Genomic DNA, 21,807 nt, shown 5'->3' with positions numbered 1-21,807 from the left:
AAATAGTTCTAGGACTACGTATACTCGTACGTTCTAGGTATGTATATGTCGCAGTCGGATCGTATAATCCGCCGTATTACATTACGGCTAGCCGTTTTCAAAAACAGGGGCGTTTTGAAATGCGGCGTTTCAACGATTAGCCGGATTGTAATTGCGACACGTTCTTCAATAAGGCGGCCTACGTTTAGCCGCATCGTACTATTATTTAGATTGTAGAGTGGCCATACTTACTGTACAAGTGTACACGACGCGCGTTTAGATTAATATAATTAAATTAGATAGTAACATAATTAAGATAGAATTTAGATAGTATGTGAAAAATAAAATATCCTGAATTAAATTAGATAGAATTTAAATAGTCAAGTATGTGAACAATAAAATATCCTGAATTAAATTAGATAGTATAATAATTAAGATAGAATTTAGATTGTCAAATTTGTGAAAAATAAAATATATTGAATTAAATTAGATAGTAAAATAATTAAGATAGAATTTAGATTGTCAAATTTGTGAAAAATAAAATATATTGAACTAAATTAGATAGTAAAATAATTAAGATAGAATTTAGATTGTCAAATTTGTGAAAAATAAAATATATTGAACTAAATTGGATAGTAAAATAATTAAGATAGAATTTAGATAGTCAAGTTTGTGAAAAATAAAATATCCTATTGTGTTTTCGTTACTTAGCTCTGCATAACAAAGGGCAAAGTGTGGGTCGCAAGCAGCGGCACACACTTTGAACCTTTCAAATAAGAATGTGATAATAGGCTAGAGCCCAATTAGGATGATAAGTTAGGTAGGATAAGATAGAAACAACTTGTAAGACTTATAGGTTTAATATTTTATTATTTGAAAAATGTACACAGGTAAGTACAAAGTTTATAATTAACAGGCACTTTGTAATTTGGCATAGAAAATACTAAACTAAAATGTAATAATGTAATTATTATGGAGATCTTAGACAGTCTTCTTAAAACAAATAACATAATAATCATAGTTAAAGATAACATGGCACGTTGTTGATGTTGTACCTATTGTAGAAATGGAAAAACAATTACACAAACAATTATTTGTTAACACATGTTAAGCTAGAGTGACATTTAGATCCACAAAGAGTTTTTTTTCTTGAAGCATGCACATCTATTAGTACAGCATTGATTTTTCGCTTACTTTGTAATTTGGCATAGAAAATACTAAACTAAAATTTAATAATGTAGTTATTATGGAGGTCTTAGGCAGTCTTCTTAAAACAAATAACATAATAATCATACTTAAGAGATAACATGGCACGTTCTTGATGTTGTACCTATTGTAGAAATGGAAAAACAATTACACAAACAATTATTTGTTAACACATGTTAAGCTAGAGTGACATTTAGATCCACAAAGAGTTTTTTTTCTTGAAGCATGCACATCTATTAGTACAGCATTGATTTTTCGCTTACTTTGTAATTTGGCATAGAAAATACTAAACTAAAATTTAATAATGTAGTTATTATGGAGATCTCAGACAGTCTTCTTAAAACAAATAACATAATAATCATACTTAAGAGATAACACGGCACGTTCTTGATGTTGTACCTGTTGTAGAAATGGAGAAACAATTACACAAACAATTATTTGTTAACACATGTTAAGCTAGAGTGACATTTAGATCCACAAAGAGTTTTTTTCTTGAAGCATGCACATCTATTAGTACAGCATTGATTTTTCGCTGGCTTACAAGAACACTTTTGAAACCCTTGCCCACCGAACAAAGACTGTTTAGTAACAGCTTCTCGCAGTGATAAAAATATTTGTGGTATTTCCTCATTATAGTTATTTGACGATAGTTTTAATTCACAACGTGGGAACCAGTTCTTTATTATTCCGGATTTGGTACCTACTTGGTAAACGCCATTTCTGGAGTCAATTATTTTTCCAATAATGTTCTTGGTATCTAAGGGACCACGGTCAATTTTAGGCACATTAAGAAATATACTATCACCAACATTTAAAGGAGTAAATTTTTTTACTGTGTCGTGAACCATTTTTTCTGCTGCACGTTTTACACCTTGATGTGCTTTTTCTCGTTCGTTTATAATAATTTTTTGGTTATTGCATAATGCGCACAGCACTTTCGATCCGTACCCTTCAGTGCCATCAGTTAATCCACAAATAGTGTGCACTGGTTTGAAGCAAGAATAACACTGATGAGCCCCACTACTAGGTTGTCCACAGACCACACAATTTGAATCACACAAATCATTTGAATTAATTACCTCAACAGCACTGATCACATTACCGTTATTGTCAATGTTAGTTTTACTGTTCACGAGAATACCATCAGCACTTACTATTATGTGCTCTGAAATATCATTAATTTCGACGTCTCTTGTCACGCATTTGATTGAAGATTGCGTTGAACATATTGTTGCAGTTGATTTTTTATTTGGTACTATGGAGCTTAGAATTTGCACAGGTATTTCTAAATTATCAAATGCGTCTTGCTTGTCACTTGCAGTGACACTTGCAGTGTTAGAGATATCCATGTTGTTATTTTTAGAGTCAGTTGCTACAGCATCAACCACATCTACAGCATCAACCACATCTACAGCAACAACCACATCTTGTTCATGAATGGGATCAACAATATTATCCAAATCCTCTTCTGCGTAAATATGTTGAAGGACACTTCCAGGAATGTTGGAACTTTGCAGACCAGATTTTGGATCGCATCCAAATAACGCACGATAAGGAGATCTACCGATTATTCGATGAAATGACGCATTTTTTTGATATTGCACAAACTTACACCCAAAAGACCAGTTTGTTGAATTGTTGTCACGCATCCAAGTGCGGAGCATATTTTCGACATCTTGGTTACTGCGTTCCACGCTACCCTGAGTTTGTGGGTGACGAGGGCGTCCATGAACAATCTTACATTCTGGCCACATTTTTACCATCTCCTCAATTATTTTGGCAGTGAACTCGCGCCCGTTATCGCTTTGTAAAATATACGGCGCTCCAAAGGTCAAAAAAATATCAATTAACTGTTGCGCAACTTCAGATGCCTGTTTAGACCGCAACGGACGCAGTTGCAGGAATTTTGTGGCATGATCTTGGTAGTTTAATAACCATTTGTAACCTTCATCTGCTGCTGACTGTAAATCTATGAGATCAACTTGGCCCCTACAATTAAAATCTTTTGAAATAATTGGTTTTGTAACAAGACTTTTTTTTGGTAAGTTACGTTTGGATTCGCAGATTGGGCATAAGGAGACAAATATTTCAATTGCCCTTTTTTGAATATAAAGTTTATTTTTTATAGAATACAACATTTTGTCTCGCCCACCGTGGCCACTTTCTTTATGAATTTCCATTATAGTATCAAAATACTGCTCCATGGGTACTACTCGAATAGTAGGGTCTTCTGGATTACTTTTCTTTAATATCAAATAATCTTCACCGCCCACATTCATAAGATCATATTTTTTACACCAATAATATTGTGTAGGATTCCGCCGGACACCAGAATCCATGGCTACTTTAGCAGTTTTGATGTGCGTTATAACCTCTAAAACTCGGTCATTTGTCCATGGTTTCTTTACTGTTCCACATTGAGAAGAATAGAAATCCTTTAATTGTACATGAAAATTGTTCTTAAAGCCACTGTTCACAGTCATATTTATCACGTTTTCTTTGTTTATTTCACTATTAACTTCGCAATTTAGCGACACATTTTCTGTATCCGACGCCATTGTTGTTGTTATGTCAGGCAGCGCCACGAGTGTTAAAAATGGGAACTAAAAACTGTCAAAGCGGCGGCTAATGACTCGCTTTATTACATTACGGCTAGCCGTGTTGAAGAACGTATGGCGCCGAATACATTCCGGCGGATTTTCATTCAGCCGTATTCAATCCGGCTAATCGTTGAAACGCCGCATTTCAAAACGCCCCTGTTTTTGAAAACGGCTAGCCGTAATGTAATACGGCGGATTATACGATCCGACTGCGACATATATATATCCTTTGTCTGACCCCACAACATGAAAATCTGCATTTGGCCAGCCCAATACCGCGATTTAATCACAGTTCGTTGACCTTCACGCATGGATACGCGAATGTTATTTTGGACATAGTAATACCATTGTCAGTACATAATTTATGATAGTCAATTATGCTGTGTATTCAAATTTAAACTTAAATACCTCCTACGTAAGTCGCAAAATGAAAGCGTTTGACGTATGTTATTTTTTTACTGTAACTTATTGGATTCTTCTGCTAATATGTACGATTCTGACTTCAATCTTCTCAAGTGTATTGCAAATTGTACCTTAAATCGTGCCTGTAAGGTTGAAAATATATTTCTTGATTTACTTATCGGAAAATAGTCAGGATTCCATTGAATTAAATGGCAATTTAAAAATTCTAGGCATGTTAGGTTTCTTCCATGGAATTTTTGTATTAAATTAAGTCTGTAGCAATAAATTAGTAAGTACCTATTAAAGGAATTTATTGTTATGTGATGTGTTTATGATGACTTAGAGAATATAACCAAACGGAGTGGTCATTAACAGGCGTTCCCCTCTGTCGAAAATAGGCGGCCAATGGTCAACGACATGTCAACCACATGTATGGACTGACGGCTATCTGACATGTCTATGTTTACGTTACGTATACATTTGATGTGCCCCTCCCCCGCAAAAAACGGCAGATTATTTTGTACATGGCGTCTCCGTTGGTTATATCCTCTAAGGTTTATGACAGTTTAAATATTATACATGGTGAGTTAGTGACGTCTGTTTTATGTAGGTATTGTTTGATTTTATTACGGCATTGTCAGCTATTATTTACTACGTTGACAGTTTTTGTAAAGTCGGACAATAGGGCACTTTTTAGTTGATTCTGTATTTTTTTTAATATAAATTAATTTTGTATTAAGCTGAAACGTCTACAAAAGACACCACAAAGCTTTCTTAGAAATAAAGGTAAAGAATTTTTTTTTTTATAGCTAAGCGTTGTCTGTATTTTGGTAACTATACTTGGTCAAGCAGATCTTGTCAGTAGAAAAAGGCGGCAAATTTGAAAAATGTAGGCGCGAAAGGATATCGTCTCATAGAAAATTTGAATGTCGCGCCTTTTTCTACTGACAACATTTGCTTGACCATCTATAAAAGCAGACGTTTTTGGCAGAAAGAAAACATGTTTCGATTGCTTTGATTTTGCGCTTGAATAACATTGCTGCCGTGCCGTAAAAATCAGTCGGTTAATAGTTATGTAATTATGTTTCAGTCAATTTCGTTTTTAGGGTTCCTAAAAAAAAACAGGAAATTTTATTTATTATTCAGTTATTTATTATTATTTTATAGGATCACTCGTGTATCTTCTTTATTATTTAATATTTTCTTACCTTTTCAAACATTAGTTAGATATAATATTTACAGGTTTGTTACTTCGGGTCGGCGAGGCGTATGTGACACCTCTGGAGCTCCGATCTTGGAGTAAAAATGGGCAGATAACTTATCTAAACCTATTAATCATATAAGTAAAGCTGTCAGACAGCCGACCGGTTAGAAATTGATTAAAAACGTGGTCTGCTTACTATTCGCTGCATGCGAAGATAATTTTACACTTGAAGCCCCACGGTGTATAAACAGCCTTAACAGACATTGGAACTGTTTGAATTTGGACTTTATTGCTCGAGGATACGGTAGGAAATTGAATGCGTTTTAGAGAGTTCTATAACTAAGGTACTTAAATATAAGTAAACAAATAATTTGTACATTTTCGGGTAGTTGTAACATTTATTGATTAATCTGCCAAAATACAAGATCGCCTGGATCAGTCACTGAACGACCTGACTTTAACCTACATTATTTGATCATGTAGGTATAGGTAATGTTTTCACCTACCCTCAATTGGCTTAAGGAGCCATTTACAGACACAGATACAGACATAGTGACTCTTTGAGTGGTAGACAATTGTGGAGTGCGGTGCAAAGAAGCAAAGAAAATTGTTAATCTTTAAATCTATTCTTTTTTATTTGACTTCAATTACGATCTCCGTGATTGCCGATCGTGTCAGCGGAGAGTAATCATGATTGCTTGAATTAAATCACAGTTACGTGCCATTCTTTGTCGACCCCTGACACGCGAGGCTGTGGAGCCAGTGGAGAAACTTGGACAGGCATCGACAACCTTTTTATTTGGAAATTTCTAATATAATTCAATATTTTTCAGAAAATATTGTACATAGTTTATTTTGAAACGATTTGAAAATGATTAGTCATTCTACTATATTTTTTGTACATGTTTCAGACGACTGCATATTTTTATACCAGTTTTCTTAAATACGTACTTATTAAAATATATTTTCGGAAATAACAGAGAACAATATTAATACATACTTATAAACATATGAAACAGTCCCCTTAAGCAACACTGCTTAAACCGTTAATGGCTGAATTGGAACTTGAAGTTTGAAACAAATATTTTAAATTTTAAACAGCCCCACTTAGAAAGGGTTTTTGACATTCAAGCCCTAAAGAGGTAAAATATAAATAGAGTTTATATTTCAACGGACTAAATGCCGATGGGAGGCAGTTATATTATAAAAATGATCTCATTTAACACTTTGTGACAGGAACAATATACAAACATAAGAAACACATAATTTGCTGTATTGTATCACAACTAGGCAACAATAATTTCAAAATGGCCGCCTTAGTCACCTAACCAATTTACGCCTGTCACGTTTCGGGAATTGCCTTGATTAATTTAAGTAAATGGCGAGGTCAGGCCATTCAGCCGTTACCTGGACACGTGATCTTAAGTAATCGAAAGGTTTTGGTTGTGAAATATTTATTCAGAAAAATAGGTATTGTAAATCTTGATGTGCGTGATAAGCATCCAGACTGAATATGTAGTATTTTTTTTTGCATTTATTTCGTTATATATTTTTTTCTGCACTGTACGATACAGTACAACCGGGTTTGAACCCCCAATTTTTAACCACCACACAGACATGATGACATTAAAGACCCTGAGTTAGATATAAGTAAAAGAAACATTTTATATAACGTAACAAAATAAATCGGTGTTAACTTTATAGGAACATTGGGTGCTTATTACGAGTTCAGCAATATGTGCAACATCCCAGCATATATCGGTTCACTTGTGTTTGAGCAATTTAAGCATTGATGTTTAGTATTTTCAGGGTTTTTTAATGCAATATTCGGATTTTTCAGTTATTTGTTTAAATCATGCGGACGGTAAATTGCTACCTTACCTACCTATTATATTGTGGTCGATGTGATTCATTCTTGTTACGGCAAGGCAACAATGTTGCCTGAATTAAATTACTAAATAATAAATGTTATTAAATCGCAAAATCAAAGCAATCGGAACATGTTTTTTTATCTTTCTGTTTTTATTGATCGTCATCCAAATGCTTTTTTACACCTAATTTGTAAGCCAATAGTCACCATCTGTCTTCATACAATATTCACGTTCCAAAGTTCCTCAGTCAGTAGGTTATTGGGTTGCCGACCCCTGCCTCGCGGTCACGAACCTACAACCTCTTACGATTTAATGACTCGCATTAACTTAAGTTTTATTTATTATTATTTAATTATCTATGTCGCTACTTCAAACACAATCAAAATAATAATGAATACAGGAATAAAAAAGGAATTTGTCGGTATTTTTGTTTGTTTGTTCATATATCTATTTATAAGTACAAATGGCGGACTTATTGCCTCAAAGCATTCTCTACCAGTCAACCATTATGACGGTTCAATGTTGTCTGGTTTGATATTTTTCTATACTTACCTATAACTATATTCTTCTTCTTCTCCGTCGAATTACTCTTGACAGAGCAGTCGTGGTCACGATAACTATATTAGAAATTTGCAATCAAGCGTGAGTCGAACATGTACGGAACCCCTGAAACGATAATTTTTGATATTGAATTGAATTGAATAACCTTTATCGAACAATACAAGAAAGTACAAATGGCGGACTTAATGCCTATAAGGGCCTAAGGATTCTCTACCAGTCAACTATTATGACGGTTCAATATTGTTTGGTTGTTGACACTCATAATAAAGTAGTAAAATGCTCAGTGGAGCATTTTACTACTTTATTATGAGTATCTATACTATCTGTAGATTACAATTACATATAAGTATCGAAACAATGGTTACAATGAATGAATTAGCTTTTCATACGGCGGTCAAAGATGGCGTCCGCGGCGCGCCGCCGTGCCTGGCACCGGCAGTCCGCCACTGCGTACGTCGACTTTGACTAAACATGGCAATACGTCAGTGTGTACAATAAAGGCTGATTTAGACGGCGCGCGAACTCAAATGCGATTTTAGTTACATTGAGAACTATTGGTTACATCAGGCGTGGCTCACTCCGCGATTTCGTCGCTTTGCGACAGTTAGCTACTAGCTATAAAAGTACATCCGTTCCTACCCCAATTTTGGGGAAAGCCATAAGCCGCGCGTGGCGCTGTCGCCATCTGGCGGCCATATCTGTGTGCTGATCGTAACAGACGCGTTTTGTTAGAGAGTGAGTCTTCTGTACCTAGTACTATTATTTATTCTGTGGTTACATCCAATTCAGCCGACCAATCAAATACCGCAATGTAATGAAACTCGCATGCGAGTTCTCGCACCGTCTGCTCGGCCACGACATCGAGCGACTTGCGACGGCGGGAGCGATAACTATAGGTTGGAGCGTGACACGCGATCGGACTTTTCGTCCAACCTATGGTTATCGCTCCCGCCGTCGCAAGTCGCTCGATGTCGTGGCCGAGCCGTTAGGCCCCATTTAGATTAGACGATGCGAGATTCATTACATTGCGGTTTTTGATCGGTCGGTCGAATTGGACGTGTAACCAACAGTCCGCGTAACTAAAATCGCAAGGGAGTTCGCGCGCCGTGTAAATCAGCCCTAACACTGGTATTTCAAAGTTAAAGATCTCATTACCGTTGCAGAGTCAATTTATTTTTCACAAACTTGCAGTAACTTGACATGACTTACTTCGAATTAGGTCCGGACATAGCTACTACGTATTCGATTCCGGTATGATGAGTGATGATATGGGAAGGAATTTCACGTGTAAACCAACCTTCTTTTGTTTTTAACAGCAGCCGCGGCCCACGATACCTTCATACTCGTGCCGGGCCCGGCGGGTTGGTCAACGACACCTTCTCGTAACTCATGAGGCCCTGGTACTTGCTCCGCGCTAAATTAAATTTTTAGACAGATTTTTTCTCGATTTTGGCCACCGTAGCCTCTGAATATTTCATTGTAAGTTTGAGAAAAGCACTATACAAATCTCGGACGAGAAGCGGCCAACGGCCAATACATATGTCTATTTGGCTTGCAACCCTACTTTTCCCGGCCTCTATAGTAATATACATTATTAAAGTATAGATTAGTATAGCTTGTATCTAAATCGCTTATTATGAATGGATTAGCTTCTCGCTTCTCTCACGTCGGTCAAAGATTGCGTCCGCGGCCGTGCCAGGCACCGCGCTCGCCGGCCGGCAATGTCGGCATACTCGATAACTCGACGTAAGCATGGGAATGGCTAACATTAGTGACGTTAGTGTTATTGTATGTAGGACTATTACACAAAAACCCGGCCAAGAGCGAGTGCGAGGGTTGGCGAAGGTTTCGCTATATCGAGGTTGGTCCCATAGCACAGAATAAATAATAGTACTAGGTACAGAAGACTCAGTCTCTAACTAAACGCGTCTGTTACGATCAGTACGGATATGATGGTCGTTCTTGTCTACGTGACAGCGGGATATAACTGTGTCCGTCACTTTCTATCCCACGGTGTTAAAAAGCGGTTGGCAATGGTTGTGAAAATATCTTACAATTAAACTTAAACTAATATCTGTGTGTTAAGAAAGATATATAATTTAAAAATGTGACATATTAGTTATAATATATTTTTATGCCTGACATGTAAAATTCTATGACTTTTACCAATAAAATTCTGATTCTGATTCTGATTCTGAAGCGACAATTATTTTATCACGTGGATAAAGATGGATAAAGCTATCCATAATACGCCGGCTGCACAGATATGGCCGCTAGGTGGCGACAGCGCCATGCGCGGCTTATGGCAAACCCCAAAATTGGGGTCGAACGGATGTACTTTTAGCTACCTGTAGCAAAGCGACGAAATCGCGGAGTGAGACACGCCTGCCCATAGTAAAAGTTGCTCAGTAATCCCAAAACCTCCCTGGCAACGGGAATGCACTTATTTTTTGGCCACAGTGTACGTGTACTTTTATAGTACATTACTACAGAGGCCGGGACAAAAGGGGTTGCCGGCCGAAGACATATAGACGGATAGGCTCAGACGGATAGGTCTGAGCGCGGGCAACCCCATTTCCCGCCGAGGTATGTATAGTGCTTTTCTCAAACATGCAATGAAATAAATAAAATAAAAAATCCACGAAACCCAAGTTTTATTTATAGAAAAAACTAAAAGTAAACTACACCCAAAATATAACCAACACGTACCTATATCATTATCACGCGTATGTTTTACACGAGTCGTGTATTTTTACTACCCGTATATTTTCATATATCTTTGATTTTTTCGCCTTGTATCCGTCTGACTGTCGTTTTCGTCACATACGTTTACATAGTCTTTCATGTTGATATCATGTTCCACATACATCTTTGCTTTATGCATGGAGTAAATAAGTATAATTTCCAAAGTGTTGACGAATTTGTAGTTACATTCATTTAAAATATGCCACAAAACAGTTTCTAATAAACTGTAAGCCATTTTTCTTCGTTTCTCAAATAATAAAATTGCCATAAGCAACCATATACATACTTCGTCTTTGACTTGGCGGTAGAGGCAGCAAGTTATTTAAAATCAATTCTGCTTACGCTACGATTACAATTAATATTAATTTCATTATTTCGTCGGAACTCATATTAAAGTACAAAAATCAACAACGCACCATAAATCCAATAAAACAGAATTAAAATTTTTCATCTTTACCTCCATAACAATTTAAAAAAAATAACTACGCGTGTTTGAGTAGACCTTTTTACCGCTAACGTTTAGATGAAATATTTTAAATGTTTTTATTTGTGTAGTTAAATTTATAATTTAAAACTATAGAATTTGGTTAATAATGTATTATTTATTAAGTTCATGTTGATTTCATACAAATAAAACTGCAAATTATAGCAAACATTGGTTTTTGTTTTTTTTTTATTGGCGTAGTGGCAGAGTGTCATTACGAACCATAAAGCAAATACTGCCTCTAGTTTTTTTTAATGGATGAATGCCACGATGCTGTGTCACAAATATCTATGAAATGAAAATTAAAAAAGAGGACTTTGCCGGCCTAGGCCTGTTGTATGAAATTCCATTAACGACCTTTTGTCCTAGCCGCACCTGAAACGTCATACTTCGCAGCCTATTATAAGGAACATAACATCAATATTTCATTGCATGTTTGAGAAAAATATTTTTGCTCACAAACATAATTGTTATCTTGCTCATATGAACTAAACGATTCGTAACCTATAACAAGAATAAAATGCTTCGATCAAGCTACGAGTAGATGTGGGTTCTCATACCATCGCCATCATGCTATAATATAATGGATCTATTAACTTTTTGTTGCGCGCACTGATACTACTTCTGAGAAAATTTGTTTTCCGGATCCGGATTGGGTTGAGTTTAAACTTAATTGGGGACTTAAGGTCTGATTCGAACTTTAAGATACCTACGTCAAAAATTAGCAAAGTTCGAGCCAGGCCGTCAATTATTACAGAAGTTTAGGAGGGTTAAATTGTTAAATTTTAATTTTCCAGCTATTAGCCATAACGATAAAAGGCTGAATATATTTTTAGGCCGTCTTTCTTGACATTGCCGTATCAACAAATTATGTTAGGAGATGACGTTCAAAGGTCACTTTTTAGGGTTCCGTACCCAAAGGGTAAGACGGGACCCTATTTCTAAGACTCCGATGTCCGTCCGTCTGTCCGTCATCAGGCTGTATCTCATGAACCATGATATCTAGAAAGTTGCAATTTTCACAGATGATGTATTTCTGTTGCCGCTATAACAACAAATACTAAAAAGTACGGAACGGAAGTTATTTCCACTTCAACATAAAATCATTATTTTACGTTAGATTTAGGAAACGGAAGCTAACTTTTAATCTCAGCATTTTTTTATTCATTTAAGCTTCCGTAATAATGAATAAAAAAATGCTGAGATTAAAAGTTAGTTTCAAACGGCAGTTCATTACAACTACTAATGAACAGTTCTTAACCTCATAAACCTAACTACAAAATTATAATTTCTAAACTAGGCAACTAACTTCAAGAAAATATTTTCGCATTAATTGCGCTCGTTCCAACGAAAGTGTTTATTGTTAATTACTTAACGCTAATTGCATCCTTGTTATTCGCTAATAAGTTTACGAACGTGACTTTGTATACTTAAAACTGTTTAAGTTTAATAATTCATACAAATAGCGACTTTAATATCTAAGCAGGAAGAAGCAAATTGTATAGTGGGGGTAAGTTAGCGATTTACTGAAATTTCAACTACACTTTCACGTCTTAGACTGAGATTGTGGCTTAGTTTATTTCTTCCTGAGTTTAATTACCTAAATCTTAACTAACAGAATAAAGTTCAGCCATAAAGAACAGAACAGAAGAACAGAGAACCCTCTCGCGCATGAAAGGGGACCTGTGCTCAGCAGTGGGACGTATATAGGCTGAAATGATGATAAAGAACAGAAAAAGATAATTCACAACATACTTAAACGTAAACTGGGGTAACTGGGGGTTAGTCATCAGGTTTTAAGGAATAGATAGCTAATAAAATTTGATCGCAGATTATAGTATGTTTTTTGATGTGGTTGGCAACTTTAATATAAATATATGAGGAAAGCGTTAAAGGGGCCCACTGATTAACAGTCCGCCGGACGGTATCGGCCTGTCAGATGTTCGGAACTGTCAAAATTTTGTTCTAACCAATGCCTTGTAGTTTAACAGTCAATGATCAATGTTTCCCCGCGATAAAACTAACCATGCAAGGAATCCTTGCAAATAAACCTGGGGGCCGATTTTTGAATTTCGATCGCTCGATTTCGTCACTTGAAAATCGGTGGAAAACGGCGAGTTTGAAATTTTTGAAATACGAGCGATCGAAATTTGGAATCTAGTTGTATTGACCACTCGATTTCAATTCTATTAGTAGAATTTAAACGCCTAGTAGTTGAGATATCATTTAACGAAATACACGAAATGGAGTGGTCGAATTTCAAAAATCGGTCCCCAGCGCAGAGTAAAAAAAAAGAAAAAATAATGGGTAGCTGTATTTATTTTATAAATAGGCAAATAAAATCTGTATTATTTTTAAGTCTGCTGAAGTTATATTCATGTTTTGTACAGCTTTGCAAGCAAATGCAGCTTTACTCGATTAAAATGCAAAAGTTACATAGAATATAACTGTAAGCTATATTTTCTGCTTCGTCATGTCGAAACATGCATTGTAAAAAAACAGAATTATGCTGAAAATCTATTGTTATACGCGAGTCGTGAGAGTGTCAAAGAAATAAATAATAATAATAATAATAAGCCCGCAGGGCAGCTTGTGGCGAGCTGTTGGGGAGTAACGACCCCACGGACCCGAGTACTCCCGAGAGTCGGTCAGGGTCTCCGTCTCCGGCGTGTCTTCGTCGGTCGGAGTGGACCCCAAGGAGACCCGCAGGACTCTCAGCTCTGGCTTGCCTTAATTGGCCGTCCAGAGAGGAGTCGTTAGAGCTATATGCTCCAGGGGTGGAAGTGAAAGATGCATAAGACGCGAGTTGGCACAGTGGCTGTTAACAGCCACTGGGTAGAAAGCGGCGCACACCTCTCGACACCCCTGAGCCGCTCACACCGATGTTGCTCCTGGTCGTCTTTACGACGGCAGTTTCAGGGGCCCATCTAGTAAGCGGCGAGTCACCGCCTGTCTCGATGACGGTGTTTACATTGTTATGGCAGGTGTCCGGACCTCTTTTACAATAGCCCAGTCTCATTGTCCACCCAAACATCAATCCATAAACCGTATACTGTTCACTTCTTCTACAATAGTCCCAATGCCTGCTGCGACCGATTCACGGGTGTCTATTGTTGCGCCTGTGAACGGGTTCCAGCAGGCGTTCTACATGACATTAAAACTCTCCAAAGGGCCTCTACGTGTTGGATCTATATCCCCACGCAAGCCTATCAAAAGACCGGGATTTATAGGCCCGTGAAGTCCAAAAAGGAGAAATAATAATAATTAATAATTAAAAAATAATTTAATTAATAATTAATGCCATAATTTTGTTTTTAGTTTTAAGATATATTTTGTATTAATATGTATGCTAGTTTTAAGGTATTTATCTATGGGCCAATAGTTGCCTGAAAATAAATGTTTTTCATTTCATTTCATTTTTCATAAAATACGGTATTTTCAAACGGTCTTACTTTCGTTTTAAGTGAGCTTGAAAGTTAGACTTAAGTACGCAGTGAATATGGTTTATTTTAAAATGGGCGCCATAATTAAATTATACAGCTGTAGAATATATTCGTATTTCTAATAATGCAACTAGAAACCAGACAGGATGTATTTAATTTATTTAATTGTACTAGCAGAGTCAATCAGTTGCTTCCTAAGTAAATTAAAATGAGAATAGATTAAATGAATTAGGAGTAAGTAATAGGTTCTTCTTCCTACAAATATTCGTTTGAAAGTTTCAAGTCAGAAGGACGGATTTATGAAATATGTCATTAATTTCCTTAGAGGATATAACCAATGGAGACGCCCATGTCTAAAATTTTCGGTACAAAATAGTCTGCCGTTTTTTGCGGGGGAGGGGCACATCAAATGTATAGGTATAGGTACGTCATGTCATGTCAGATAAACGTCAGTCCATACATATGGTTGACATGTGGTTGGCCATTGGCCGCCTATTTTCGACAGAGGGGAACGCCTGTTAATGGCGGCTCCATTGTTAATTACTCCGAGTTAATTTCCTTAGGTGCAAATGTCATTGAACTCTACTTCTACAGTACCAAACAGTACTTTATCTGTCTACCCTTACCAGGAGGCCAATTTAAACATAAATGCGACACCAAATTGATATCTAAAAGTAATTTAGTTATCATTCGCGCGTCCATTTCCCTCGTAGGTAGTTACTTGTCCTTAAATGTATTGGCGCGAGCGAACTGTAAGAAAATGGTTATTTAGATATAATTTTGATGTCCAAATGCAAGTTTTAATTAGCCTCCAGCACCTTTAAGTGCAATAGTCGCAAAGTACACCTTTTAAAACAAAGTCCCCCGCCGTGTCTGTCTGTTTGAGTGTATCTATGTTCGCGATAAACTCGAAGACTACGAGACGAATTATCATGCGGTTTTCACCTATCAATAGAATAATTGTTGAGGAAGGTTTAGGTGTATAATTTATTTATTAAGGTTTTGTGTAAACCGTGCGTACCCGGGGCGGGTCGCAAATGTCCAATAAACCAGTAAATTCAGCACAAGTATGACAGGTTGCCTCGCGTGATAATTAAATGCTCAATAGCCGAGAAGTTGCCTCGCCTTGTCTAACTTAACGACTTGAGGCGCAGACTATTTACAGCTTTGCCATTTTGTGTTAAAAACGCTGAATTATGAGGATAAATGGTGACGCTAACTACACGAGTATAGGCCAAAGGCGAGCATATTTTTTTCTTGATTTCGGAGGCAGGTTTTTTTCTTAGACTATATTTATCTACGGAGTTATATATATCTTTGCTAACGGGTACAGTTGCAAGACAACTAAATTTGTCAAAATGGTGTCAAATCACTGTTTTTTTAGACACACAATTTAGAATTTTGTGGCCAGTCAAGTTTGTTCAATGAACACGTGCACAAACGTTTAACTGACCTTAATAATGAAACGCAAAGAAACAAAATTTTATATACTTATACAAAGCTTCTTATACCATGTCTATTCTAAAAAAAGATTCAATAGACTTGTTGTATTTGGACAAGATCAAAGATATTAAGAACTGATCTTGGTTCTAACGAGCGCTGATATAAGGAAATTGCAATCTTGCTACTTACACAGACGGTCTTTTTCAGCTAAAACACGTCTCACATTGTGATGTCTTCAAATATTATTTTTGTAATACGTTTGTATGAAATGTAGTTTTAATTTGCCATGAATAAATGAAATTATTTATTGATTTACTTATGATGGCATTTGAATAATGTTAACTTGTTTGTTTCAGGTATGGCGCAACTTATAACTAACATCGCAATATTCATACGGAATTATCACGATTTTTGTAATGCTTATTGGTAAGTATTGGTACCCTTCTTAGATATATGGGTTTTTAGTTTTTGCTAAGAGGTCCGACTATTTTTTTGTATTGCACACTAATTGAAACAATTATTTTTATATTTTATTCTATGGTAGGTATCTGGAACAAATCCAACTAATTGCGAGGGTAAAATATATTCGAACAAACCATTGTTGTTTTCGTAAACATTGTGAATTTTTTGCCTAAAATATGTGTTAAAAATTAATAATTCAATAGCTCGCTTAAAATATAAGTATACTTATAAAAAATATAGCAATCTAATAATTAAACGTGCTTTCACTAGTCACTACACTTCAGTACACTTCAAAACAATTAGTCGGTAATTCAATTAACTCAGAATGCGTTTAAACAATCGAGTAGCGTAATAATAACAATAAGAGATAATGGAAACACAGCGTTTATGTTTATATCGAATTATCCAATTTTACTTAACGGTGAATGCAGAGGTGTCAATACTATATATAATATACTATACAACATTATATAATAGCTGCAATGTTGCAGACGTTTTATTTTATCACAATGAAGAACGAATAAACGTTTAGCTTCATTATCAATATTATCATACCCCGGGGTTTTGGGTGTAAGAATGATTCCGTGTACCTATTATTATCAAACTATAAATTAAAGACAGGCAGTTCTCGTAAGCCCCAATTGTGATTAGAAATGTTAATTACTGATTTATGGTTTTTATCTATTTTTTTACTTTAGTAGTGTAAAACATTCCTCACCCAAAGCCCCGGCATAGATTATATGTGGTATTATCTATGAAAAGGGACCTTATTGTCGATGGCGCTTACGACAAAGACTTCGATGAATAAAATACGTAGTAGGTTGAAATTGGACATTCTGGCCCATTTCGGTTCGCTCGGTCCCAATTTAGCAATTAAGATTTTGTGAATACTGGAACATTAAATTTAGCTGTCTATCCACTGCGCAGGTCAATTTATGTTATGTGACGCTGATGAACTGATCAGTCATGTTGTGTTTGAAAACAAATCGGGTTCAAAGGTCCCTTTTTATAGTTTTTTATAAATAACTCGTACACCGTGGCCTGTAGCAAAAAATGTTCTGATGCATAAGTAATCTACATAAAATTCTCTACATTAAATATTCTATACACTTTTTCGCTAGGATCAATATTTAAAAAAATATTTAAGGGAGAAAGTTAATTATTAATATTTTTAATTGTTAATATTTATATTATAAAAATATTTTACATAAGTAATCTACATAAAGTTTTCTTCATTAAATATTGTATACAGTTTTTCACTAGGATCAGTATTTAAAGGAGAAAGTAAATCAATTGTCAATATTTTTTGTAAATAACTGTTGTACAAAAAAATCTTATACATAAGTAATCTACATAAAATTTACTACACTAAATATTCTATATACTTTTTTGCTAGGATCAATATTTAAAAAAATATTTCAGGGAAAATGTAAATGGAGAAGTGCACTGAGTTGGCCGTTTTATCCCAGGCGATGCCGCTTGGCACGATTGTTCCTTGGATCATACTTTATTGATATAATGTCTTAAGGATATTAACTCTTTGCTTCCACCCAAAAAGGGAGAGGGGAAATGCGATTCCGGCGGTACAATGCGGTCTATTTCTATCTACCTGTAGCTGTCAGGTCAAGTTTGGTATCATTTTCGTATAAACCAAGGACGAGGAATTCATTTTGAAATAATTGTTTTACTTTTTCATACCCATAAATACTCAAATACCTATTTCAAATACATTGAAAAAGTGTCACTTTAAACTAGTCGTTCATACATTCGCACGGCGGTAGTAGATCCCATACAAATGGGACTATGGCCAAGGTTAAAGAAAACACCAGGCAAGTGCGAGTCGGACTCGCGTACGAAGGGTTCCGTACCATAATGCAAAAAAAAAGCAAAAAAAAACGGTCACCCATCCAAGTACTGACCACTCCCGACGTTGCTTAACTTTGGTCAAAAATCACGTTTGTTGTATGGGAGCCCCATTTAAATCTTTATTTTATTCTTTTTTAGGGTTCCGTACCCAAAGGGTAAAACGGGACCCTATTACTAAGACTTCGCTGTCCGTCCGTCCGTCCGTCCGTCCGTCTGTCACCAGGCTGTATCTCACGAACCGTGATAGCTAGACAGTTGAAATTTTCACAGATGATGTATTTCTGTTGCCGCTATAACAACAAATACTAAAAACAGAATAAAATAAAGATTTAAATGGGGCTCCCATACAACAAACGTGATTTTTGACCAAAGTTAAGCAACGTCGGGAGGGGTCAGTACTTGGATGGGTGACCGTTTTCTTTTTGCTTTTTTTTTTTGTTTTTTTTTTTTTGCATTATGGTACGGAACCCTTCGTGCGCGAGTCCGACTCGCACTTGCCCGGTTTTTTAGTATTTGTTGTTATAGCGGCAACAGAAATACATCATCTGTGAAAATTTCAACTGTCTAGCTATCACGGTTCGTGAAATACAGCCTGGTGACAGACGGACGGACGGACGTACAGACGGACGGACAGCGAAGTCTTAGTAATAGGGTCCCGTTTTACCCTTTGGGTACGGAACCCTAAAAATGCTAGACGAAGTATAAAAATGACATGCTATAGTTTATTAATCAGTTTGCTATTTAAGTTATAAATTTTACCAAGGGAATAAGTTGAATAGGTACTAGCATAGAAAATAAGTGACGCTCTGATTTTAATCAACATGTTTAATTAGAAAAAAATAACTTTAACAAAAATGATTTTGTAGTACGCAACTCTTAATAAGAATCAACAAACATATAATAATTATGCTTAAACATAGTCATAAGAGATCAAATTGAGTCAAATAAATTTAAATATAATATTTTAAGTTATTACTACGCTAATTTTTACCACAGGATTAAGTTTAATACTTATTTTTACACACAATAAGTGAGTCTCTAATTTTAATTAACGTGTTATACATGGTGAAATTTAAATCACTGGCCAAATTGAAACACCCGAAAGAACTCGAAAAAATATTAAACACGTGTTTTTTCTTTTATTACCGCTCAGTACATTTTTTTCGAAATAACTCATCATCAAGTTGTCCTAAAAACCTCGTACGTTATGGTGAACCGACAACTACCCACTACACCCGCTTCTCTCTTATCAGTTAAGGTCATTGACACCCCGCCCCTCCCGCTGTTTGCAATCGCGTCACCAATTATGAACCCTATTGCAGCGAAATAAGACGCTTACCTACATAAGTTGCTAATTTTTCCTTCATACTTTAACGGGCTTAGAACCGTCAAAATGCAAAGGCAACCCATTTTTAATCTAAAATGTTATTTCTGACTAATGATTATTAACAAAACGTCCGTGGCTTAAAAACAATGAGTAAAAACTAGGTCAGGAATCTTTGCATTCAGGCGTATTTAAAAAATTGAATCAACTTATGTACTTACATTTGATTAAAAGTCGACGCAATTAACGAAAGTCCCACGAGATGGTACTCTTGGATTCAATCCTTGTCTGCGAAGGCGTGGAACTGATTCCATTTCGTATAATCTTTGTGCACCACGTAAACACTCACCACTTAATAAATAACACCGTACCATTTCCTAATATTCCCGGTTCGAAAACATTTTTTTAAACCTTAGTACGCGCGCGATTATTATTTTAAGGTTGGCGAGTGACGAGTGACTAATCATATATGCTTACCGTTATGTTTACCGGTAGCACGGAATGGTTTAGACTACCCTCGAAATTGATAAACCTGCCTACCATCGCCAACACTAACTGGGTGGACCCTATTGCAACGATTATAAGGTTTAGTGTAGGTCAGATAAGGGTTTTGCTGATGTTGTTAAAACCTACTATTAGGTTTGTTTACATTTAGAAAGAAGAAAAGAAAGAAGTTTGTTTACATTTACGTGTAGGAAGAGAAAAAAAAGAGTCGCCGAAGCCCCAGCCCGTCGTCATTACTCTGAAATCGAAAGGGTCCCGCGACCAGTGGCTGGCGGCTAGAAAAACAATCCTAACTAACAAAGACGTGTTCACTAGTGGAAACACAAAAAGAATATTTATTAATGAGGATCTCCCTAGATTTAAGCGACAGCTGTTTTGGTCTGCGAAAATCGAGCTCAAGGATAACTGGCGGTATATATGGATCCAAAATTCGAATATCCTAGTCAGGAAAGAGCATGAACCTAAAATCAACAGAATACGAAGTTATAAGGATATTGATAACTTAAAACTACAAATTAAAAGTAATAGCGATTAGCTGCGCGGACACACTAGGCTAAACTATCTGATTGACGTTTTTTACAATAATATTTTCCATTTCTAACTTGATTTCGGTGACCTGACTGACCGCAGTAAGAGCATGTAGGTGTTTTTCTTTTAGGATTTGGAAGATAAGTTCCTTGTTCTGCATTTGAAGGAATTATATGGGACTCTCTTCGCTCGTCGTCATTGGATAGAGTATTACCTTCGTTAGTTTCGTCACACACTCGAGGATCTTGTGGTGGTTCGGATGGCGAGATTACCTGATTTTTCGGCAAAGGGCAAAGAACGTCTTTTGATTCTTCCGAAACAAAGTTGCGAATTTTTTCATACAGGGTGAAATTTAATTCACTGGCTAAATTGAAACAACCGAAAGAACTCGAAAAAATATTAAACACGTGTTTTTTCTTTTAATACCGCTCAGTACATTTTTTTCGAAATAACTCATCATCAAGTTGTCCTAAAAACCTCGTACGTTATGGTGAACCGACAACTACCCACCACCCGCTTCTCTCTTATCAGTTAAGGTCATTGACACCCCGCCCCTCCCGCTGTTTGCAATCGCGTCACCAATTATGAACCCTATTGCAGCGAGATTACCTACGTAAGTTGCTAATTTTTCCTTTCATACTTTAACGGGCTTAGAACCGTCAAAATGCAAAGGCAACCCATTTTTAATCTAAAATGTTATTTCTGACTAATGATTATTAACAAAACGTCCGTGGCTTAAAAACAATGAGTAAAAACTAGGTCAGGAATCTTTGCATTCAGGCGTATTTCAAAAATTGAATCAACTCACGTACATTTGATTAAAAATCGACGCAATTAACGAAAGTCCCACGAGATGGTACTCTTGGATTCAATCCTTGTCTGCGAAGGCGTGGAACGGATTCCATTTCGTATAATCTTTGTGCACCACGTAAACACTCACCACTTAATAAATAACCCCGTACCACTTCGTGATTTCCCGGTTCGAAAACATTTTTTTTAACCTTAGTACGCGCGCGATTATTATTTTAAGGTTGGCGAGTGACGAGTGACTAATCATTTATGCTTACCGTTATGTTTACCGCTAGCGCGGAATGGTTTAGTTTAGACTACCCTCGAAATTGATAAACCTGCCTACCATCGCCAACACTAACTGGGTGGACCCTATTGCAACGATTATAAGGTTTA

General features: G+C 36.2%; 2 protein-coding genes across 3 annotated transcripts in view; one reads left to right on the top strand and one right to left on the bottom strand.

The window, feature by feature from the left end:
• The window catches only part of LOC134668741 (low-density lipoprotein receptor-related protein 2), a 440,880-nt gene that overhangs the window by 16,842 nt on the left and 402,231 nt on the right, over positions 1–21,807 (top strand). The gene's annotated exons all lie outside the window — the stretch shown is intronic.
• LOC134668607 (KRAB-A domain-containing protein 2-like) lies at positions 1,235–4,005 on the bottom strand. Its single transcript, XM_063526045.1, has 2 exons — positions 2,019–4,005; positions 1,235–1,246 (listed from the first exon to the last, which is right to left on the bottom strand). The coding sequence occupies exons 1-2, from the start codon at positions 3,741–3,743 to the stop codon at positions 1,235–1,237; spliced, it is 1,737 nt and encodes a 578-aa protein (XP_063382115.1). The 5' UTR covers positions 3,744–4,005.

Source organism: Cydia fagiglandana, chromosome 11 (genome assembly GCF_963556715.1).
Source record: "Cydia fagiglandana chromosome 11, ilCydFagi1.1, whole genome shotgun sequence".
In the NCBI taxonomy this organism is placed as follows: Eukaryota; Metazoa; Arthropoda; class Insecta; order Lepidoptera; family Tortricidae; genus Cydia; species Cydia fagiglandana.
The sequence above is the reverse complement of the archived record's forward strand: the minus strand, read 5'-3'. Positions and strand labels throughout refer to the sequence as shown.

Coding starts and splice junctions, on each gene's coding strand:
- LOC134668607 (XM_063526045.1), bottom strand. CDS start 3,743: ATGGCGTCGGATACAGAAAATGTGTCGCTAAATTGCGAAGTTAATAGT.